The sequence below is a fragment of the Planococcus citri genome, chromosome 4 (assembly GCF_950023065.1).
Source record: "Planococcus citri chromosome 4, ihPlaCitr1.1, whole genome shotgun sequence".
Lineage (NCBI taxonomy): Eukaryota > Metazoa > Arthropoda > Insecta > Hemiptera > Pseudococcidae > Planococcus > Planococcus citri.
In genome coordinates this window covers 60,123,006-60,148,462 of record NC_088680.1, presented here as the reverse complement: position 1 = coordinate 60,148,462, position 25,457 = coordinate 60,123,006, and the positions used below count along the sequence as shown (strand labels likewise).

At 34.7% G+C, this 25,457-nt stretch overlaps 1 protein-coding gene across 2 annotated transcripts; it reads left to right on the top strand.

Moving 5' to 3' along the window:
- Positions 1-6,132: 6,132 nt before the first annotated feature.
- LOC135844380 (zinc finger protein 91-like) lies at positions 6,133-25,220 on the top strand. 2 transcript variants are annotated; one of them, XM_065362545.1, is made up of 11 exons: positions 10,352-10,542; positions 10,923-11,496; positions 19,245-19,377; positions 19,452-19,536; positions 19,618-19,761; positions 20,100-20,670; positions 22,404-22,529; positions 22,671-22,803; positions 22,924-23,059; positions 23,157-23,309; positions 24,452-25,220. In XM_065362545.1, exons 2-11 carry the CDS (start codon positions 11,112-11,114, stop codon positions 24,989-24,991), a joined length of 2,406 nt encoding a protein of 801 aa, XP_065218617.1. In that variant the 5' UTR covers positions 10,352-10,542; positions 10,923-11,111; the 3' UTR covers positions 24,992-25,220. The 2 variants fall into 2 exon arrangements, with proteins under 2 accessions (XP_065218619.1, XP_065218617.1); XM_065362547.1 differs by lacking the exons at positions 19,245-19,377; positions 19,452-19,536; positions 19,618-19,761; ... (4 more) ...; positions 23,157-23,309; positions 24,452-25,220 and adding exons at positions 6,133-6,446; positions 6,539-6,801; positions 7,071-7,202; ... (3 more) ...; positions 9,100-9,228; positions 10,026-10,158 and having other exon boundaries at positions 10,233-10,542; positions 10,923-11,115.
- The last annotated feature ends 237 nt before the right edge of the window (positions 25,221-25,457 follow it).

The following is a 25,457-nucleotide window of genomic DNA, read 5'->3' as shown; positions in this document are numbered from 1 at the left end:
CTTTTTGGATCCAATTTTTTTGGTTCTCAAAAAGAACTGCAGTGTTATTAAATTTTCTTTCATCCTTTTTCACTTACCTATCTTAAAAAAAAAACAAAAAAAAAACACACACAAAACATGAGACTTTGAAAATCGAAAAAATGTTTTTAGTTTTTTTACTCATGTTAAAAATGTAAACATAAAATACCCCCAAAAAAAGCTTCCAAAAATTGTTTCTGACCCCTCATAAATTTTTGGATATTTTTTTCTATGGAAAAATTGCATTCTGAGAATTTGATTATTCATAATGAAAGGTAGGAAAATTAAATAGATAGAAAAATAAAGCCATCTGCTCATTCAAAGGAGGTAATTTTAGATATACCTTTGTTCAGTTCTTACAATTACCAAGCCTTTGACAGTCTCGTAAAAAAACCCTTCATCGTTTCCATCCCAACTCTGCAGAGGGTTCCAAACTTCACATAAATACATGTGTAATAAAACCCAATGAAGCAATTCTGGTCACGAAAAAAGAGCCCATAACTTTATATCTCTCGCTCAGAAGTTGACGCAACGTGGAAGCTATCTTGATATTGTTTTTACGGCAAACTGGTTATGCAATTCTATTAACACGAATGATGATAAAACAGATGCATCTTATTCGCAGGATCATGCAGATTGAAATCAAATTTTCATTTTCCGCAAAAATGTTTACTCGCTATAATTTGATCACACCTCATTTTTTTTGGAAAGGAGGTGGGGAAGGGGTGAGGGGAGATCATAATTCTCACGACTTCTCGACTTTTCGAAAAATTACTCAAGTTGAAATTGAATTTGAAGCGAATCTATTCGTATGTACATAATATTTTTCAGTAAAGTAGTTTGAAGATTAAAAATCACAAAAATGAAAATTTGAAAAAAGTCCAAGAGTGAAAGTGAAAGCTCAGCTTTACATGATGAATAAACAAGATGAAAGCTATTAATCAAAATTTTAGAATCATTACAACGCAAGAAAATTTTTTCCAAGTTTACTAATTCGAGAGTAATGAGTTCGAATATTGACTTATTTCTTCGACTCAACCCCTTTGAACACCCTCCCTCTCATCAATGTCCCCAAATAAGATCAAAACACTAACAAAATTGAAAATTATGCGTGACAAGCGATTCGTTGAAGTGTTTCGAGAGCATCGACTTCGAATATCTGCTACTTTTTTCGGATACAATGATTTTTCAGTACTCTCCTCACCCCTCTATTTTTGAAAAAAATTCGAATTTTGATAAAAACGTGGTAAGAAATGTGGACCCCCTAGTAATTTCAGTTCGTTGAGTTCAAATAAGTATGTATTCGTTTATTGAGTTCAATTTTTCAGTCTCTCTCAAGTGCTCCTTTTTTCAAATTATAAGACTGGGAGACATTGAGGAGCCCAATCTCGGTAATTCGAACTCAACGTTTTTTTTTCCACGCCTAAAACATTTTGAATTTTCGACTATAAATAATGAATATCATTATTCCTTGGAATAAATGATGAAAACACTTGATCAGGCTGGAAATCCCCCCCCCAACCAGGCCCTTATCTAATATCTAAAGCATTGGCAGACAGTATAAATACCCAAATACGAAATTGGTCAATTTGAAAACAATCGATCGAATGCGAAATTACAAGCTCGTTGAAAATAATAAGGTATAATTTAAAAACCATTCTGTACTCGAATTACAAATAGAAACACGAAATATATTTACATTTTATGCCATTTTCAAAAAAAAAAAAAAAAAAAGGTGAATACTTTGCAGAAGGTATTTTGTATCATCTTAAACAGTCAAACTCAACAAATCAAAATCAAAAATGGAAACCAGCAAAGGAAATGAGTACACGACTTGCTTCAAATACATTATCTTTGTGATGAAAATGTTCGCAGTTTTTCCATTTTTTCCATTACACGAAAGTAACTACGTAATAAATTATACCTAACTTAATACGTAATACGAGATTTAAAATCGTATCAGAAATGAACAAAATATTAACGAGTTTATTTTTCACAGTTATGGACATCAGTCATCTATTTTCCATGATTTTCACCATCATCTCCGTATCATTATTTGGATTGATTAGTATCGAAGAAGTAACGCATTTATATTATTCGTTTCTCCACTTACTGGAAAATTTTGGTTTTGTACCATTGCTGGCATTTATTCCTGGAGCAGTCATCAAATTTTTACTTTTATGCGGCCCTCTTTTCACGTGGAACAAAAACGAGCCATTGAAAAATTATCGAGATAATTGGCAGCGTTTTCAAGTAAGAAGTGGGAGTTTCGATAAAATTCCTTAAAATAGTGATAGCCTTATCTACATATGTGTATTAATAAGCGTTGAATTACAGATAGAAATGGAAAAACTAACGAGAAGTCCGTTTAAATGTTCGGTTAAAGATAAAATCCAAGGCATATTTACGATTGGTATGGTTTGTATGAGTGGAATCGCATTGTTAATTAAATCTCGCCAATGGAGCGAACGCATACACTCTCCAGGCTTACTTTCTGCACTTTACACGATAAATGGATCAGCTAACATGATGACCTACTGGGTGGTCAATAACATGTATACGATTTCTTCGACGAAAAAAATAATAAAATTAGTTCGAGTAAGTTGACCCTTTTTGGTGAAAAAAATTTGATCTGAATGAATTTTTTTCATTGGAAGTACTTTTTTATAGCGAAGTATAAATAAAGACAGAGATATGGATCTACGTCGTCTTATCGATTTATGGATAACGATTTGTGATTTGAATGAACAATTCATCAAAAGCCATTCCATTATATTCCTGTTTTTGTTTTGTTCAACCGTGATAAGCGGAATAGTTGGTGCTTTTTCTACTGTACTTTTATTCGCCATATCGCCAGATACAACTCTAGGATATACGTATCTTATCGGCACCGGCATATGCTTACTGGGCGTAATGACATTTTGCGAATCTGCAAATTCAGTAACAAAATACGTGAGTAGATTGTATGTACCTACTAGTATTTTAATTTTAGTCGGTGGGGGTGGGGGGCGCATAAGGATCACTTGTACCCCCCTGCCGATCTTCTAGGACAAATTATTCTTAAAGGGGGAGTTCTAAGGAACTTTTCTAGCCCTTGTCCTAAAAAAAGTGGTCCTATTTACAAAATGGCGGCCATTTTAATTGACAGGTCAGCCGAAATCGCAGATTTTGCGTTCCAACATAGGTGACTAGCATCAAATTTTTTAAACCGTACAAAAGTAGATCGAAAGAGCAGGCAAAAATTCATCACCTGTCAAAATTTCAAGTGCTGAAGTGCCTTTTCCGATTTTTGGCGAATTTTCAAAAATCAAATTTTGGTCAAAATGTGAGAAAAAATCAAAATTTTATCAAATTGACCTTGAAAGCTGAAATCTGGGATATACCCTATTTTCGACCTGCCAAATCGATTGGAAACGGTTTCAACTCGTTTGGAGCAGTTCTGGAGCCTCCAGCAGATTTTTGAAACTCGAAATTCCCACAAAATTTTATCAAATGGAGTTAGAAAGCCGAAATTAATTCTGCAAACTACTTTCTGCCATGAAGTCGACTGCAGGTGAATTTCAAGTCGTTTTGGAGCCTCCAGCGATTTTTTGAAAATTACTGGAGCCTCCAGTAAATTTTTGAAACTTGAAATTTCCCCAAAGTTTTATCAAAATGGAGGTGGAAAGCTGAAATTAACTATGCACTCCAATTTTAACACCCCTGAAGGTGACTTCAGGTGGGTTTAAGTACTTTTGGAGCCTCCAGTGACTTTTTGAAAGGTTTCATGGCGTTTTTAGGAGAATTGACATTTCCAAAAAGTAGCTGGAAGCTTTAAAACCACTTGAAACCACCATGCAGTCGACTTTATATTATTGTATTGAAATTAGTTTGCAGAGAAAATTTCGGCTTGCTAACCCCATTTGATGAAATTTTGTGGGAATTTCAAGTTTCAAAATCTACTGGAGGCTCCAGTCATTTTCAAAAAATCGCTGGAGTCTCCAGAACAACTCGAAATTCACCTGCAGTCGACTTCATATTGTATTGAAATTAGTTTGCAGAATTAATTTCGGGTTTCCAAATCCATTGGATGAAATTTTGTGGAAATTTCGGATTTCAAAAATCTGCTGGAGGCTCCAGAACTGCTCAAAACGGTTTGAAACAGTTTTCAATCGATTGGCAGCTCGAAAATAGGCTATATTCCAAATTTCAGCTTTCTAGGTCAATTTGGTAAAAATTTGATTTTTTTCTCACATTTTGACCAAAATTTGATTTTTGAAAATTCGCCAAAAATCGAAAAAGGCACTTTAGCACTTGAAATTTATTATGACATGTGATGAATTTTTGCCTGCTCTTTCGATCTACTTTTGTACGGTTTGAAAAATTTGATGCTAGTCACCTATGTTGGAACGCAAAATCTGCGATTTCAGCTGACCTGTCAATCAAAATGGCCGCCATTTTGTCAGTAGGGCCACTTTATTTTTTGAGGACAAGGGCTAGAAATGTTCCTTAGGGCTCCCTCTTTAAGAAAAAAGTTGTCCCGGAGGATCGGCAGGGGTGTTCAAGTGATCCTTCCTTATGCGGGCCCCTCGACTAAATAGACTGTTGACAAAATAACAAGACGGTTCAGAAAAATTTCGATGTTTCTCCAGATGGTTTACAAATTGAGAAGAATATTACTGAGTGAAAATGTAAACAACAAGAATAAAAAGTTATTACAAATGGTGAGTATGGTATTTTTAATTTTTATCGGCAAGTTCTTTACATCAATTATTTTTTTTGACTCGATTTTTCAGATTGTTTTATTCCTCCAAACGATTGAAACTAAAAATCCTCAAATTTCTTTCAATGGATACATGACGCTCGATCGTTCGATTGTTTCCTCGGTATAATATACGGATATTTTATTTTTTTGCCATTCGAAATATTTTATTAGTTTTATTCAGGAGTTTATTTTTTTCTTCAGGTTTTGGGAACAGCTGTATACTTTTTGGTGGTACTGAAGCAGTTTAGTCCCGAATGAAGTTCATGAATTGCGGTAGCAAAATAAAAAGAATGCACAATGGGGTCAACAAAACTCATCAGTTGTCATCGTGCTGAAATTTGTATAAATAAAAGAGCATACGTATCTTTCATGTCATATCTTTCACATCTCATAAAAAAATTCTTGACTGGAAAGTAATTTTTTTCAATCTTTGAGGAATTTTCAAAATTGGCGAAAAAAGTGCATCAACTACACCAATTAAAAAAAACGAAATAGAAATTCGAGAAGGATTTAAATTAAAGCAAATAAATTAAGACTTCGAGGTGAAAAATTGATTTTTTTTTCAAAAATTGAAAAAATCTCAAAGTGCTAATTTTATGCAACAAAGTTCTTGCAACTTTCTTTACCTCTTGACGAGGGAACCTTTCGAACTGACTTTCTTCGATTTGAACGAAATCAGGCTGAACCGAAAGAGCACACATAATTAAAATTTTAGATGCTGCACTTGATTTTTGGAATTTTTGTGAATTTTTGAAAATTGAAAAAAATAAGCTTTTAATTGCGATTTTTAGCTTTAGAAAAAATATACGTTTTTTTTTTTTTTCAAATAAAATGAATCAGCATGAGTAATTATTTCATTTCACCTCCCCCCTCCCTTGGACTAATTCATAAACCACCTGTTTCGGACCATTCTGAAGCCTCCAATGAGTTTTCAATTTTCTCCAAATAACATTTCAAACTGCTTAAAAGGGGCTAAAAATTAACTCGAACACATTAAACATTGGTTGGTGCTCATTGAGCATCTTCTCAGCCAGTTCAAGCAAATTAATATGAAATAAAAACGGTCGAATTGATTCCCACTTTATTTTTCCAACTATAGGTACTAATTTATTCCGCTCAGTTAGGTTTTTGAAACACTCTGACATATCTCCAGGAGGGAGGAAGTAAAGACCAATGAAGTATGTACATTGATACTTTTGTTGGTTTTGCGGTGATGCCTATTTTCTAAATGTTCCTCCGCCAACGTTGCGCCAGACGATATCGGTAACTACAGGCACATGTGCTTTCTTCACAGCACCATATACCTATTGCCATGTGATGTTATGATTTGTAGAACGATGCGAGCTCCACAGGTGATGTACAGATGTTAACTATGAGCAATTTATTGAACGAGAAGTTGTGTAAAAGATCACGTGCATTCGCTGGAATTCATTCAGTAGTGAAAAATGCTTGTTCGGATGACGTTGATTTGAAACGAATTAGAACCGTTGACTCGATGTGTAATTCTATCGAAGGTATCATGTTTCATCAATATGAATTTACTAAATAGACACCTCAGTGCATTGAAAGAGAAATCCGCGAGACGAGAGCATGGCATCGGCTGTTCTCCCTCAAATCAGTTTACAAATCATATCTTGAGAAAGTTCAGAGATAATGCTGGTCCATCACCATTTGGTCTTAAAAGGTATGTGAACCTGATTTAAAAAACTAGATAATTGTTGTTCAATAGATATTTTATTCCGATAATGCGTTTGCAACTGCACATATTTTTCATAGTGAGAATAGTGAAGCTGAATGCGAAACAGAAGAGCTACGCCGATCTGCAAAATGCGTAGATGAAACAAATAATTATGTCAGCGACGTTCCTTCTAAAGCAAAAAAATTGGCGTTGAAGAGAAAACTCAAAGTTAAACAGAGTCGACAGCGAACAAAATGTTTTCGATCTGAAATTCTCAGATTAAGAACCCGATGTTCACTTCTCGAAAATACTGTAGCCGAATTGGAAAAAAAAATCGAGCGACCAGATGAGAAATGCGTTGGTTAGTACCTACCTTATGATTCTTCTAGTACTTTTCATGATTAGATAAGTTTATTCGTTCAATTACTCAGTCCTCCAGTGATGTGAAAATTCTCCAAGTATATTTTCTGTTAAAATAGTTCGCGGTGGGTACAAATATTGAAGGATTATAATTTTGAATTCTCTCGCTTGTTTGCTAATTTTAGGGCGAATTAGCAGGTTCGTCTGGAACTAGATATTTTTTCACAAGATGAATCAACTTTGGGATTACATTATTCATTTTTTTTTCAGTTGTACCAGCAGAAATAGACAGAAACGTAGAAGAATATACTGGTGACCGAGCACTTACCATTTATTCTTCAGAAAAATCGGAGGACAGCTTTAGTAATACGGAGGCACTACCTGAAAAAAATTACGAAAAAGGTTAGTATAGGGATTTATTATTACATAGGTACATAAAAGAAGCACGTTAAAAAACAATAAAAAATGAATGGTTTTCAAAATAAGGTGAAATATTATTAGTAGGTACTTTGGTATCCTAACGAAGTATAAATTTCATAAATTAATTTATGAGGAATACCTATTTATACATTTAAGAACATTCAGACTACAGGGTACCTACATAACTACCTAACGTGCCCAGTTTTCTGTTATAATGTTTTAAAATTTTACGTATTGCAACCATATTTTTACATACAGTAGTTGATCGAGGTTGAGAGGGAGAGAGGGCGCACTCCAGCACAATTCATTAAAGACGAGATAGAGCTATTGTCTTGAACCATTCATCTATGAAGTGAAACAGGTGTGGACTAACGTACTGTATTTCATGTGTTTCAGTTGCCTTTGTAGAGACTGCTGAAAATGGTGTTGAAAGTGCTCACCTGCACCACAGTTTGACTAATAGCTTATTATTAGAAAAGTCGAACGATGACCCTTGTAATACAAATACACGACTATCTGAGCAACACTCTGAAAATGGTTAGTATAGGTACTCATTTATACACTTAGTACAGATAGGTGGCGATTTTGTACCCACAAAAAAAAAATTGGTGAGAAGAAGGTAATTTTTTTTAAAATTTCAGTTGCTACTGCAAGCACAGAAATTGCCGGAAATGTTACAGAAGTTACTAATCTTGTATAACAAATTCGACTATGTTCTCCTAAGTTTGGTGGGACGAAATAACTTTGTCTTATGAAATTATATCATAGAATATTTATGTATTTGATTCTACATAGACAATGAGCAAAATGCAGAATTCAGCTTTCGCGACACGTCGTACGTGTGTACTGTGCAATGTGGGTGGCCCAAAAGTTAAGCGCCGTTTTGGTCATGAATTAGATCACTCGCATTTTGCCTTGCAAACAAACGGTTATGCAGCCAAAATTACGTGTTTGAATGAGGTGTTGCGAATTGTATAGGGATAAAGGCAGACCATATACTCCTATTGTCATATGCCGGACTATAACGATTCTCTCTGCGCAACAACATGTGGTGTGGCGGCCTTCAAGGTCTCGTTATTTTCTGCTTAGAACCCCCCCCCAAAAAAAAACCAAGGGGGTTTGTGACTTTTTGGCTGCAGTGGCGCTGGCCGTTTGAGATCACCCTCATACTCGAGTGTTCCTAATTCTTTTTTTCAGTTGCGCTCGTAGAATCCGTCGAAAAGGTTGCCGAAGATGATTATTATACAGATTTGAGTATGGCTACCATAGAAATATCGAGCGACGGCCTCCATACTTCGGAGGAACCACTTAAACAATTTTCTGAGGAAGGTTGTACTAGATACTCAGCACAAGGTACCTAAATTATAATTTAGTAATTGTCTTAGTTTCAAAAAGCAATATCTACCTAAGACAGAACCAGTTTTAAGGTAAGGAGAGATGACGTAATGTAGTTTTCCATTATTTTCATATAGAAGCTATAGCTATACTACCTGATTCGAAAATTTGAAAAATAATGCTCTACTCGAAAGAAAAAGAAACTAAGGTTTTTTTCTTCCTGAGAAGAAACAACTTTGAGCTCATAAATTCGTTTGTTTTGCAGTTGCGCTCGTTGAATTTATTGAAGAGGTCACTAAAGATTATATCACCGGAAAGTCGTCCATGCTTCCTCTAGAAATATCGAGCGACGGTCTGCATAATCCGGAGGAACAACTTGAAAAATTTTTTGATGAAGGTTGGTACCCTACCTAATTTCATAATCTTTTTATTTTTTAAAGTGAAAATTATACATTCTCTTACATACCTATTTGTAGATACTAATGTAAAAAATAATGGGAAAACTATACTTTGGTCTCATGCCAGTAACTGTTTTTTTTTTCAGTTGCGCTCGTAGAAACTGCTCATGATAATGCTGAAAATGCTCGTAACACAAATTTAAGTATCTTTACGCAAAAAAAGTCGAGTGGCAGTCATGATGTGAATGCAGAACCTGAACAATATTCTGAAGGAGGTTAGTGGATACCTATTTTCTAACCAAATTAATACCGACAGGGTTGATACAGGTGCGAAAAAGGACAAAATGACGAAAAAAGAAGAAAATGTATCACTTAAAAATACCAAAAAACACAAAATTTTGGCGTTGAAAATGATTACATTATTGCAAATGATTTTTTGTACCCACTTCTCAAATTGTAAAATAGCTGAAGCTTTCGCTCTCGCTTCACTCCGGAAAAATCGAAGATGTTCTGTTCTAATTCTATTTTTGAATTTGACTTTCAAAAGCCAAAAAAATGAAAACAAAAAATGTCTAATTCTGAGTTTTCGATTCAAGTAAACTACCGCAACCTTGTAATGGAACAATTCAAATTTTTTGTCTAGTAGGTATATGTAAAAGCATCGTTTTTGAACATTTAAAATTATTCATTATTTTTGTTTCGAACTCCCTGTTCCAAAATCTGTAAGATTTGTTCGAACTACGTACATCTGGCTTATTGGCATAAAAAATACTGTAGAGGGGTGGTTTTGGGGTAAAAAGTGGGAAAATCTGTCGAACAAATTTAGGAAAATTTCAGTCACTTGTCTGCCCCCTTCTCCACGATACATCTCATCGTCATGCCTCTGAGTAAAGTTTAAGTGAATAATGAGGTGTTACTTGAACTAAGTAATACATCTTAGTCATAATATGTAAACGCTCCTTAGCCACAAGTTTTTAATTTTTTCTAAAAAGAGCAGAGAGACGTGAGACTCGTAGGATTTCATTATAAGTAAGTACTTCATTTTTAAAATTTTCACGAATTTGTTTTCTAGATCCTGCCTCAAAAGATTCACAGAACTGTTTCTCTGATCCGAAGAAAGAGGCCGATTATGTGTTCTCGAACGTACCTGACGATGACGAGGTTGTCAGTGGTATTTCTGCCAGTCCTCAATTAAACCACCAATTGTAAGCGATGCACACACATATACTACTCAGATTATTTTTATACCTATGTATTGAAAATTAAAGAATTATTACAGGCAAAGACTGCGAATTGAGCAAGTGAAAAATATAGTGACAACCCAACAACCAAACTGCAATGATGATGAGCTGAATGTGTGCCAGGTTAGAGTATATGGTATGATTTCAAGTACATAGCTTCAGGGCAGTTAAATTTTAGTACATTTTTTATGTTGATTACTTTAGCACAATGGGCAGGCCTCTTCGGCTGAGTGCTCAAAATGTCGAAAAAATGGTGGTGATGTCCTCATTACTAGCTCTGCGAAAAAGAAAAAAGAACTTCCTAGCTTATCTACCACGATACAAACCTCGGACAGTGTTCCAAAAAAGGTTAGTACACCTACATATACCTCTAAGTAATGGTGTGTATTGAGTTTAGCACCATCATGAAATATACTTCACAATTCACATCAATTAAGTAAATACCTAGGTACCTATACATATATGTGAACCCGCCCCCGCCTGACAAAAGCGACCATTTCGACAAAATTTCAAAATATATATTTTTTTTTTTTTTCAAAAATCTGATCTTTCAATCCTTAAGATTCATTTTGAACGTCATTATTTTGGATACTTTTTTTTGTCGAAATGGTCGATTTTATCAGGCGAGGTCACATATACTGATGCATTTTCATACTTGATATGTATTAATAACAATATATGATACCCATGACTTTGAATCTTCATTTTTTAATTATTTTTTCCTGTAGGTACCAGTAGTATTGAAGCAAGATTGGCCTCCATACTCTTGCAGTATTTGTGATAAATCATTTTCCTATAAATCTCTTTGGACAATACATCAGCGTAAACATAGTGAAAGGAGACCATACAAATGCAGATTTTGTGACGCACGATTCAAGCACAACAGCGGTAAATTGCAGCACGAACGAAATACTCATATGAAAGTCGCTGGTTTTGAGTGCGCTATTTGCGGGAAAAGGTTTAATCATAAATGTTCTCTTATTCCCCACCGTCGAATACATTCTGGGGAAAAACCGTTTCGTTGCCAAACCTGTGGTACAAGCTTTTGTACGAAATCAGATCTTGTTAGACATCAAAATGTGCATAGTGAAGAAAAAAAATTCAAATGCCGCGTATGCCACAAGCGATTCAAACACCAACGCTCTAAGACAATGCATGAACGTTTACATGTGGAGGACCCTCGTTTTGAATGCGCCTTCTGCGGAAAGAAATATACCCAGAAACATGGTCTAACCAATCACATAATATCATCTAATTGCAAAACGAGTCAAAAAATGGTTTCCAAATTATCCCGTTGCAATGGTAGGTAGACATACCTAAAAGATCTTATTATAGTAATACCTGGGTAATTCTCAAAAAAAAGGTCAATTTTGATGTGCATAATTTTGAAAAACAGAAATAATTTTTTTGGAAATTTTCAAGTGGGAATCATTTGTATAGGTGTCCCAGATCCCCTTTTCCAGTGTTGGCCCCAATTCAATCCCCGTTGTGGGCCCTGACAACCCTAAAACGGTGATACTTAATTAGGATTTGACCGTCATCGATGTGTAATATGTCAATTGTTATGTTTTCGAGGTCGTAGAATTCGAATCTGGACTAATTTTTTTGGTAGTGGTACAGGTGAGGCGTGGGGAGGGAGAAAATGTCAAATTTTGCTTGTATTATCGTGTAATAAGGTCAGTGCAGCTAATTACGCCACGTTGGCAATTATGCCACTACCTCAGTTCTCATGGTAAACGTGTAGATGCACTAGATAGCGCTGTGTGACGATTTTTAGGTGATTGTACTACTTACTGTCAGTTTTGAAAAAAAAAGACAAAACAAACGGTTTTTTTTTGTTTAAAACGTTTTTTTTGTTTAAAACAGGGTTTTAAACAGCTGGATCCTCATGTGTTTTAAACGTGTTTTAAACATGTTTAAAATGGTTTTAAACACGTTTTTAACACAAATTTATTTGTTTTGGATTCAGTTTTTCAAATACCTAGGGCAGAGCCGCCTAAGATGGCATACTTCGCACATTTTGCGATCTGGAGGGCGCTATAATGAATTATCCGAAAAAATGAATACACCATCTGAAACTTTAAACATTTGGCTACAAATTCCCCCTGGTTTTAAAATTTTACTCATTTTTAGTACAGTAAAACCTCAATAAGTGCAAACTCAAGGGACAGGAAAAATTATTGCACTTATCGAGTTTTTCACTTAAAAAGGTTTGCACTTAGCAATGGTTATTTTCCCACAATGTGCACTTATCGAGGTAAACAATTCACAAAGGTTTAATTCTCCTGCAATTTCCATTGCCTATGTAATTTTGCACATATAGAGGTGAAATGTACAGCAACTTGCACTTATAGAACTTAGATTCACCTACAATTTCTATTGTATAGGTAGTTTATTTGCACTTATAGAGGCAAAACGTAGAGCAACTTGCACTTATAGAGGTTAAATTCGCCTACAATTTTTATTATAGAGGTACCTAATTTTGCACTTATAGAGGTGAAACATACAGCAACGTGCATTTATAGAGGTGAAAGTGCTTTCTACTGCCAAAAAATTGTTGCACTTATCGAGGTTACTATTTGCACTTATGAAGGTGAATTTACATGGTAAATTGACTGTAGGGACCGGGGATTACATTTTTGTTGCACTTAACGCGAATTTGCAGTTATCGAGGTTGCACTTATTGAGGTTTTACTGTACCTACCTGTAATTTGCATTTTTTAAAAAAGTTCCAAATGTACCATCTTGGACACAGTTTTCAAAAAAGAAGAAAAAGTCGATTTAAAGCTGTTTTTATAACGAAATTCAAGTACAAAAGCTGAAATATGTGTATGAGAATGAGAATGATTCAAAAATGAAGAAAAACTCGAAGGAAAGTGGTTTTATTGCAAAAGTTTTAATACCTATGAAAATATTTCAAAAATGAAGAAAAAATCGATTAAAAGTGGCTTTTATTACAAAATTCAAGTACAAAAGCTGAAATACCAATAAAAATATTTAAAAAATGAAGAAAAAACTAATTTGAACATTTTTATGAAAATACAATGTTATTGGTGGGTGCCATCTTGGGCAAAAAATGCTATGCAATCTATTAGAAGCATATAAGGTAAAGTACCAGTTTTGGATCACCTTTTTTAAAAAATTCTGTAGGGTGTAAATTTTAACATTTTTCAAATGTTATCATCTGTGCTTGTAAAGGGAACCTTTCTACACAAAATATTCGAAAAAAATTTTTTTCACTTGAAACTGAAGTCTGGGGGGCTGTTTTTGCAACCCTCTAAAATAACCACAACCGGGCCAGTGGCCCGGTTTGCGGTTTTTTCACCCAATTGTAAAATTGTACTCATACATGGATAGAAGGTAGCTTCCATAACAACCTATCACTGGGAAAAATTTCAATGTTTCACGGATAAAAAGTTGCAGGGGAAAAATCCAAGACCCAAAAAGTCCCAATTGTGGATCAAAAATTACCGATCCACAAGCGGGCCCTTATAAATTGAGGATGCATTTTGATAGCAATTTTTTTGAAATTTTTCAAACTCAAGGTTATATTTGTCCAAAGTTACGTTTAGCTTCACCAATTTTTATATTCTTCTATTGTATTTTATTCGGAATTATAGAGAGTAGCAAAAAATTCAATAAAAACAATGAGTACCACTTGCAAATCGAAAATTTAAGGGCCCAATTGCGGATCAAAAATTTTAGGCCCGCTTGCAGGTCAAAAATAAATTCACGAAATTTCAATCAAATGCGAATGATTATCATTGCACATCATCAAATGATAAGTTATAGTTTGGGTTTGATATGCATTGACATAAATTTGGTGAATTATTCATGAATTTGATTGTGTTGGAACAAATGCCTATCAAATTGCTCACTCACATTCTCCACTCTTGAAACATCAAAATTTTCAAACAAGGCACTGCTCACTTCCCATTGAATTACTTTTTCAAAAAAAAAATAGCACAATGTCATGTTATATTTTTTTTTTAATTTTTGAAATTACACATCAAAATTTTTACCCAAAATTTTTCACACAATTATCAATTATTATTTTTTCCGCACCCAAGAAACTTTTTTTTGTTGAACTTGTTGTTTTTGTGCTGTATGGATGTTACAGAAAAAGATATCACTTTGTATTTTCATTATTCACAATTTGGAACGACACAAAACAAAGATCTACTCGTATAACTGGGTAGGGGATCCGCAACTAGTACTTTACCTTAAGGTGATGCAATCATTATAACTATTAGCTCATTACTTACCTTTTTTCTTATACTTTTTGTATTCGCAACCACTTTTTTCCAACAAAATATTTTTCAAACCAATATCTCATTCCAAAGTAGCAGCAATGTAAAAATCACAACCCCCAAAATATTGTTTGTCGTTTTTTTTCCTACTTTCACCATTAAAAAATTTGTCACATACCGGGATTCAATGTTCACAGTGTTACCAACAGTCTACATGAAAAACTTTTTTTTTTCAGTTTGTAGTTTTTGAGTTATCTTCACTATGCCATCTTAGACACTATGCCATCTTAGGCAGCTCTCCCCTAATTATACGTTATCCAGTCGTCAACTTTTAAGATGTGACGTCATAAAATAGCTATAAGGTTCAAGAAATATTGAAAAATTGTATCAAAACACAAAATTTGCCTTTGAAAAAAAGTATAGGAAGAAGAATGCAAATCTAAAAATTCAGTTTCTTCAATTTCACTACTTTTTCAACGAAAAATTGAAAAAAAACATGTTTTTTTAAGGAAATTGGAGATGAAAAAAAAACTTGTTTAAAACAAAAAAAAAAAACATTTTAAACAGAATTTTGTTTTAAACACTGTCTGTTTTTTTCTCGACGTTTAAAACACTGTTTTAAACATACAGTACTGTTTTAAACTGACAACACTGCTTACTGTTGAAGCCAGAGATGCGTTATATTGACACACATGTTGGAACATCGGCGAACGAACTCCGAATCTTGGAAGTGATTCAGTCCGTAGTTCAGTTCTTTTCGTTACTCGCGTATCACCGCATACCTCAGAATGACTGAGCATTGAGCATTGAGCATTTGAGCAATGATGCCGAAAAATTCTCGATGTTTGTATAAACTTTCAGCTTTTATAAACTTTATTACAATGAAATTATTTTCTGCTTCTGAATACTCGTCGTTGTTGTTGTTGTTGTTGTTTTGTTTTTACTGACATGATCGTTCATAATTATTAGGTAATTTCATTTCGCTGAAAGGCCAAAGGCATAAAAAAAGGAAATGAAAACTGAAAGTTCATGTTGGTTTCTTATTTTCATTTTTGAAGTATATTGTAAGAGGAACTAAACTTCTGTTATTAATTTTTTTCCATACAATTATTTTCTATTCTCATTGAACACTTAGCACTTGAGAGTTCAAATTTACTTTAGTGTATTCTTAAAGATTTAGAAAACTTTTTTGATTTTTTTTTTTTTAGAAAATGGGACGACCTTTCTACCTTTTCTGTTTTTGATCGTTTTTTTTTTTTTTTTAAATCCACAATAGAAGCATTTTGTGCCTCTAAACACTCGTTGCCTTTTTTTTTTAATTTTTACTGACACGCTTGTTCGTTGTTCATTCATAATTTAATTTTTTTGTTTTCGTATTTGTAGTATTAATACTGTAAAAAAAATGATGAAAATGAAATTGAAAATGGAAACTGAAAAAATGTCGTCATATTGTAGGTAATTCAAATTTTAAAAAACGGCCAAAAACAGAAAAAGTTGACTGGTTATGGTTTAAACTTTTGAAAAAAAATTGAATAAGTTTTCAACGCTTCAATAAAATTCAAAGTGTTCATTGAAAAAAGAAAATTTCAAAAATAATAAATAAATAAACTTCTTTAAAGCAAATTACTACGTTCCGAACAAGTGAACGAGATTGCTCGCTTCTAGAGCAAAATGTTCCGACATGTGTGTCAATATAACGCCACTCTTGAAGCCAAGGTAGGAAAACCAGAAATATCACCGGACCGGATAATTTTCTGATCTGTGGCTCGCTTTTTTGTAGATTTGATGCCAAAAAAAAAGTCATGTTAAAATCACAGTTTGGAAAATTGATGTAATTTATAATAAGGGCCAAAAAAATCATTGAAGATATGTTTCCTGTAGTAAATTTAATGCCGATTTCAATGGGATAGACCGTTTTTTGTTATTTCTCAAAGTATGTATCGAAATGTTGAAAAATATACAAATTTACCAAAGTTGAAAATTATGCCACTTTAACAAAACTCTTTCAGGACTTTCACATATTTGTCCAAAATGCTAACTTGCTAAGAAATAATTTCTAGTGATGTTTTTATCAATAATTTTAAATAATTTTTCGGGTGGTGGGGGAGAATGGCGGAATTACCTGCATATGTTGATATTATGCCACTTTGCTGAATAATTTTCAGAAATGGAGAGGTGGGAAGGGGGAGGGGTAATGGAAAATGTTTTTTTTTTAATTTTTTTTAGGGAAAGGTAGACAATAAGATACAAAATTCCAAATGATTTTTACTAATGTTTTCTCGATTTTAAATAGTTTTTTGGGGTGGTGGCGTAATTATACCTGCATGTGTTGATAATTACGCCACTTCTGTGAATAATTTTCAAGAGGAGATGGGTGGTATTGGGGGAGGGGTAGTAAATTTTTTTTTTTTCGTGATAGGTAGGTAGCCAGTAAGGTGTCCTTTGAGGTGGTTCATTCACATTTTTGCCAAAGATGCATTTTAACCCCACTAAATGACCTCAAACCTTAGTGTAGCGTAATTAGCTGCACTTACCTTATGTCGACTAGCGCGATAAAAGTACAGCTGTCTGAAATTTGGCTAAGTTGAAGGACAATTTCAACGTTTTTTCGTTTATAGCCTTACTTACTGGACATTATTTGATTTTTAACACGTAATAAATGTGTACCTACTTATCATGTAGAATAACTTCCCTTTCTCAATTATCGTTTTTGGCGGGTTCATCAGGATAAATAAATAAAAAGGCAAGCCGAAGGACATCGATTTTTCTAAATCTCACATTTTCAGAGATAAGTAGGATCAGAACAAGCCGTTGCGTAGGTTTTGAAAATAACATTGCGGGGTAACATTTCTATGAGAACAGTGAACCAGTGCAGCCACTTACCAGAAAAAAATGTTGGATTGGAAAGCTACCAAAAATAATTGAAAGTTGTTCTGAAATTTGCGCAAAAAGTGTGCGACAGTTTTCAAATGTGAAATGTGAGCTTCCTATGGACTTATTGCAATTCTGTACTCCAATGCAAAAAGGATGGAAGTTCATATGTGAGGGCGCATACGGAAAGGGACCTAACGACCAAAAAAAAAAAAAAAAAGTTCTCTGAAATTGTTGTAGGAACTCTGTAAAGGGTTCCTACAACAATTTCAGAGAACTTTTTTTTTTTTTGTCGTTAGGTCCCTTTCCATATGCGCCCTCACATATGACCGGGCATAAGAAAAGGAGGTTAGTGTGTTCAATTCAGTTTTGAGAAACATGCATTTTAAATTTTGAACTGAAAAGTTTAAAATCCCTGTATCAAACTGCATTAAACACACTAACCTCCTTTTTTTATGCCTGGTCATATGGACTTCCATCCTTTTTGCATTGGAGTACAGAATTGCAATTTGCACAATAATGGACCTTCGTGTTCTATGAATTATGATAATGAGAATGTGTCAATTTTTCCCAAAAAAGATGAAGTTCATGACACTCTAAAACATTCATTTTCGAATACCTACATGGTGTGTGACAGCCAAGTCGAAGGACACTTGGGGTATAAAATCGAATGTACACCAATGAAAGGAGTGGCTGAAAATCTAAATACTTACCATATGTGAAATGTGTGGGGGATGATCCTTGAATGGACCAAAAAAAAAAGTTCATGCCGAAACCTTTGAGAAATTTGCCATGTACACGATTTTTGCCTTTTTTTGAGAATTACCCTAATACAAGTTATCAGTGCAAGCATATTTGTGTCTGTGTACTTCTTTTTATGATGAATAATCGCGGAGTGATTCTTATTCGCGCGCCTGGCCGGGGTAAGTGTCAAGTTGATAGCTTTGCTTTATATTTGATTACGTGATAAGGAACCCACTGCGTAAACTACTCTCTGTGTTAATCCCAATTGCAGTAAGCATAGTGTTAGCTACGTTGCAATCACCTCTATCAAGGGTCTTCATTACGACTCTTGATAGATAATATCTATTATTTATCACTAGTATATATGAAGAGTGATATTCCAAAACTCGCTTTGTCCATTTTTATCAAAGTTGAGTTTTCAGTGGTACCTGATAGATGAAGTATTAACTCACATTCCTACATCATCAACCTACCAAAATGAGGTTTTAAACTCACCTAAATAGCCAATTCACTAAAATTAAAAAAAAAATAATGTTCCAAAACGCGCTTTTTCCATTTTTATTGAAATTTTTTTCAGCAGTATTTAGTGGATGAAATGTATACCTACACTCCTACATCATAAATCCACCCAAATAAAGTGCTAAACTCGCCTAAAAAGCCAATTTACCCGTTTAAAGGGAAACTGTTTTTCTTCTCTCCTGAAAAGTTGTGAAAATGGACAAAGCGAGTTTTGGAATATCACTCTTCATATGTAATTAAAGCATAGTTTTTGAACATTTAAAATTATTCATCATTTTTGTTTCAAACTCCCTGTTCCAAAAGCGGTAAGATTTGTTTGAACTACATACATCTGGCTAATTGGCATGAAAAATACTGTAGAGGGGTGGTTTGGGGGTAAAAAAGTGGGAAAATCTGTCGAATAAATTTAGGAAATTGAAGTTACCCTTTTGCCACCCCCCCCCCAAACAATACATCTCATAGTCATGCCACTGAGTAAAGTTTTAAGTGAATAATGGGGTGTTACTCGAACTAACAATAAGTAATATATCTGAGTCATAATATAATATGTAAATGCTCCTTTGACACAAGTTTTTAATTTTTTTTTTAAAAGAGCAGAGAGACTCGTAGGATTTCATTTATAAGTAAGTACTTAATTTTTAAAATTTTCACGAATTTATTTTCTAGATCCTGCCTCAAAAAATTCACAGAACTGTTTCTCTGATCCAACTAAAGAGGCCGATTATGTGATCCCGAACGTACCTGACGATGACGAGGTTGTCAGCGGTATTTCTGTCAGTCCTCAATTTAACCGCCAATTGTAAGCGATACACATACTTATACTATTCAGATTATTTTTATACCTATGTATTGAAAATTAAAGAATTATTACAGGCAAACACTGCGAATTGAGCAAGTGAAAAATATAGTGACAACCCAACAACCAAACTGCAATGATGATGAGCTGAATGTGTGCCAGGTTAGAGTAACTGGTATGATTTCAAGTACATAGCTTCAGGGCAGTTAAATTTTAGTACATTTTTTATGTTGATTACTTTAGCACAATGGGCAGGCCTCTTCGGCTGAGTGCTCAAAATGTCGGAAAAATGGTGGTGATGTCCTCATTACTAGCTCTGCGAAAAAGAAAAAAGAACTTCCCAGCTTAGCTACCACGATACAAACCTCGGACAGTGTTCCAAAAAAGGTTAGTACACCTACATATACCTCTAAGTAATGGTGTGTATTGAGTTTAGCACCATCATGAAATATACTTCACAATTCACATCGATTAAGTAAGTACCTAGGTACCTGTGACCCCGCCTAACAAAATCGACCATTTCGACAAAATTTCAAAAAATGTTTCTTTTTTCAAAAATCTGATCTCATTATTTTGGACACTTTTTTGTGTAGAAATGGTCGATTTTGTCAGGTGAGGTCACATATACTGATGCATTTTCATACTTGATATGTATTAATAACAATATACTTGTATGATACCCATGACTTTGAATCTTCATTTTTTAATTGTTTTTTTTCCTGTAGGTACCAGTAGTATTGATGCAAGATTGGCCTCCATACTGTTGCAGTATTTGTGATAAATCATTTTCCTATAAATCTCTTTGGACAAGACATCAGCGTAAACATAGTGAAAAGAGAACATACAAATGCAGATTTTGTGACGCACGATTCAAGCACAACTGCAGTAAATTAAAACACGAACGAGATACTCATACGAAAGTCGCTTGTTTTGAGTGCGCTATTTGCGGGAAAATGTTTAATCATAAATATAATATGATTGCCCACCTGCGAATACATTCTGGTGGAAAACCGTTTCGTTGCCAAACCTGTGGTACAAGCTTTTGTGTGAAAATAGATCTTGTTAGACATCAAAATGTGCATAGTGAAGAAAAAAAATTCAAATGCCGCGTATGCGACAAGCTATTCAAATACGATCAATCTAAGACAAGGCATGAACGTTTACATGTGGAGGGTCTTCGATTTGAATGCGCCTTATGCGGCAAGAAATATGGCCAGAAACATAGTCTAACCACTCACATATCATCTAATTGCAAAACGAGTCAAAAAATGGTTTCCAAATTATTCCATTGCAATGGTAGGTATACCTAACAGATCTTATCATAATAATACCTGGGTAATTCTCAAAAAAAGGTCAATTTTGATGTGCATAATTTTGAAAAACAAAAATCATTTTTTTTTTTTGGAAAATTTCAAGTGGGAATCATTTGTATAGGTGTCCCAGATCCCCATTTTCTAGTGTTGGCCTCAATTCAATTCCCCCTGTGGGCCCTGACCCCCTAAAACTGTGATAATTAGGATTCGACACTCATCGATGTGTAATATGCCGATTGATATGTTTTCGAGGTCGTAGAATTCGAATCTAGAGTTATTTTTTATGTAGAGGTGGAGGGTGAGGCGTGGGGAGGGAGAAAATGTCAAATTTTGCTTGTATTATCGTGTAATATGTCGACTAGCGCGATAAAAGTACAGCTGTCTGAAATTTGGCCAAGTCGAAGTGTACAAATAGGCGCTGGACAAGCTGAAGGACAATCTCAACGTTTTTTCGTTTCTAGCCTTACCTATTGGACATTATTCGATTTTTATCACGTAATAAATCTGTAATGTGTACCTACTTATCATGTAGAATAACTTCCCTTTCTCAATTATTGTTTTTGGCGGGTTCATCAGGATAAATAAATAAAAAGGCAAGCCGAAGGACACCGATTTTTCTAAATATCAAATTTTCAGAGATAAGTAGGATCAGAACAAGCCGTTGCGTAGGTTTTGAAAATAACATTGCGGGGTAACATTTCTATGAGAACAGCGAACCAGTGCAGCCACTCACCAGAAAAAAATGTTGGATTGGAAAGCTACCAAAAATAATTGAAAGTTGCTCTGAAATTTGCGCAAAAAGTGTGTGACAGTTTTCAAATGTGAAATGTGAGCTCCCTATGGACTTATTGCAATTGCAATTTGCACAATAATGAACCTTCGTGTTCTATGATAATGAGAATGTGTCAATTTTTCCCAAAAAATATGAAGTTCGTGACACTTTATAACATTAATTTTCGAATACATGGCGTGTGACAGCCAAGTCGAAGGACATTTGGGGTATAAAATCGAATGTACACCAATGAAAGAAGTGGCTAAAAATCTGAATACCATATGTGACCCGCTCTGACAAAACCGACCATTTCGACAAAATTTCAAAAGATGTTTTTTTCTCAAAAATCTGATCTTTCAACCCTTAAAACTCATTTTAAACATCATTATTTTGGACACTTTTTTTTGTCGAAACGGTCGGTTTTGTCAGAGCGGGTCACATATGTGAAATGTGTGGGGATGATCCTTGAATGGACCAAAAAAAAAATCAGCCCAAAACCTTTGAGAAATTTGCCATGTACACGATTCTTACCTTTTTTTGAGAATTACCCACCTAATTATTTTTATTTATTTTTACTTAGTATCAAATAATTGTTCATTATGAATGGCACGCATACGAATCCACAATGTTGCCTTGTATTTAAACAATTAGGTTGCACACTCAGAAACTTCCAGTAACGTTACGGAAGATGATCGCGACTTTATGACGGTTTCTTCCTTAGAAAATTCGAATTATAATAGTGCATGTAATACGGAGATACGATCTTAGGAATACTTCGAAGAAGGGTAGTTTGGGTTGTGTGGTGATCACCTGTTGATTGATTTTCAAAACGGGAGGGATGGGAGAAAATTGTAAAATAATGGTCTCTTTATTTTCTCAAAAGAAGGAACAAGGTTAGACTTCTACATACCCACCATATTGTAATTTGTATTTTTATTTCTCAGAAAAGTATGTGGAACATGTTGATGATGATAATCAATTTTCCAATTCGACCGCCCTCTCCCCACAAAAATTGAATGACAATGGTCCTTGTAACGCAGAAGCGCAATCTCAACAATGTTATGAAAAGGGTAAGTGCACAGTAGGTTTATTTTCTAGCGTACCTAAATAGAATGATTTTGTTTCAAAAAAATGTGTGAAAAACTTGACTCATAGGATTTCCTGTCATCGGTTCTTTATTTTTAAAATTTTCACACCGTTGTTTACTCTAGATCCTGCCTCAGCAGACTTACAGAACTGTTTCTCTGATCCGACTAAAGTGACCGATGGTGTGTCCTCAAACATACTCGGCGACGATGACATTTTCAGTGGTATTTCTGTCAGTTCTCAAATCAACTGTCAATTGTAAGCGATACTTACCTAGATATAACCAATTCTACTCAGTGTTTAAATATGTATATTTTTATATGGGAAATCAAAGCATTGTAATTATTTACATTTATAACTTTTCGATTTTTTCCACAGGCGTAAGAATGATACTGCTGCCAGTTCAACTAATGAACAATTTGATAAGACACACGTTATGAAAAAACTGCGGATAGAACTAGTGCGAGTGACAACCCAACAACTAAACTGCAACGATGAGCTAAATTTGTGCCAGGTTAGAGTAACTGGTATGGTTTCAATTAGCTTTAAGCCGATTACATGTTTAGCATAAGATTTACATAGGTACCTACCTATCTATGTTAAAACTTTAGCGCAATGGGCAGGTTTCTTCTTCAGCTGAGTGCTCAAAACGTCGAAAAAATGGTGATAGGGGCCGGATAAATTGCTCTGCGAGAACGAAAAAAGAACTTGCTACTCGTAGCTTAGCTACTACGATAGAAACCTCGGACAGTGTCCCAAAAAAGGTTAGTACCTACATCTTTACATAATAATAAGATTAGTTATGCATACCTTTTTGCATCTTTCATTTCCATAAAATCGGTAGGTAGGAAAATACAATTTTTCGGTTGTAGATTGTGATATACTACTATGCCGTACGTGGTATGTTCAGGGCGCACCCACATGGTAACACTGCGTCACACTAAGGCAACACTGCGTCGTATTCTCGTCAGCTAGCCATACAAGCCAAGCGACGAGAGTACAGAACGGCAGTAATGTATATCCGAGTGCACGCGGATATGTTATTCACAGTTAATCGGTTAATGCAGTCATTTAGTATATAAGTTTTACTCTCGAGTGTTAAGTGTTAGTGTTAATCATACAGTTAGTTTAATTAGTTTAGTTATTATTAAGGATTGATGCACTGAGATTAGGTTCGAGGTGAGTAGGCGAGAAGGATTAGTGATCTACTCGTCGCCATCACGGTTAGAATATGTCATAGAACATTATCTGGAATCTCCGTAGAGAGGTACCTTATTGCCACCCCCGCACCGTTGAGTGTATGAATCCACACCAATGTGTGAATGATTAGTCTTAAGTATAGTGTCATGTTAACCTATCCGAATACATCTACGTATGTAATTAGATAGCTCATGTAACAGTGTTGTTAATATCACACTCATTATATATTTCTTCTTGTATGTCTTGTTATTTATGGTGAGTGTGAACATCTGTTAAGAGTGTAAAAGCAACCTTTCCTACTCACGCCCTAGCCGAGCATTGAGAGGTATTCTGGTGAGTATTTAGAAGAAATACTCTAAGGGATATTTCTAGGAAACAACACGCAAGCAATTATAGGTACCACCCTATCATGTCTTTAAGTTATTTTACCCTCTTACAAGATATTTTCTGAATCTTGGGAAAGAAATTTTATTGTAAATTCTTTTAAAAAAACTTGTTTAGGTATAGTACCTGTGTAGAATGCAGAAGTATGTACATATAGGTAGATGTGCAATAATGTACAAGTTTCTGTTATTTTACTTTTTGAGGGTAGCTCAGAATATTTTTTTTCTCATATAGTTGCACAATCGTTCAAAAGAACGGCGCTCGTAACTTATTGCGAAATCATAACGACCAACAAAATTGATTCAATCGTTTTTCTCTGCAGGTGCTTGTACGAGAAGTATTGATGGGCGATATACCACCATACTGTTGCAATATCTGTGATAAATCGTTTCCCTGCAAATCACAATGGACAAAACATCAGCGAAAACATAGTGAAAAGAGACCATACAAATGCAGATTTTGTGACGCACGATTCAAGCACAACTACAGTAAATTAATGCACGAACGAGATACTCATACGAAAGTCGCTTGTTTTGAGTGCGCTATTTGCGGGAATATGTTTAATCTTAAGCGTTCTCTTGTTCGCCACCTGCGAATACATTCTGGTGGAAAACCGTTTCGTTGCCAAACCTGTGGCAACAGCTTTTCTCAGAAATGCAATCTTGTTGCTCATCAAAACTCCCACAGTAAGGAAAAAACCTTCAAATGCCGAATGTGCGACCAGCTATTCAAATATCGAAATCAGAAGACAGTTCATGAACGTTTACATGCGGAGGGTCCTGGTTTTGAATGCGCCCTATGCGGCAAGAAATATAACCAAAAATCGGGTCTAGCCTATCACATATCACATGATTGTAGTTAGATTTCAATAAACAGTATTCAAATGTGTGCAGATTTGAATTCTGGATTTATTTGTTTTTGTGTGTTTCTGAGTTCTTACTTACCCATGATAAAAGAGTCCAAAAATTGTTTCCAAATTCTTGTACTGCAATGGTAGATAGACATATCTATGTTCTTATTTTAGTAATAGGTATCTATATACCTATTTGTATTCATGTTAGCCTGTGTAAGTGGCACTTAGTGTATAATTATTCAACAGTTTGGTAAAATAATTTAATTAAAATCGTAGTTTTTTTGTTTTCTGGTTATTCTTTCATCGAGTTCTGAGAACAACTATGCCTATAAGTGGTCCTGGAGGAATTCCCGAATGAGGCCCATGAATTTGTGGCAGACCAAAGAGAATTCACAATGGGGTCAACACAACCCATCAGTTGTCATCGAGAGAGCATAGCCTTCATATCCTGCACTTCTCACAACAAGGCTTTGAA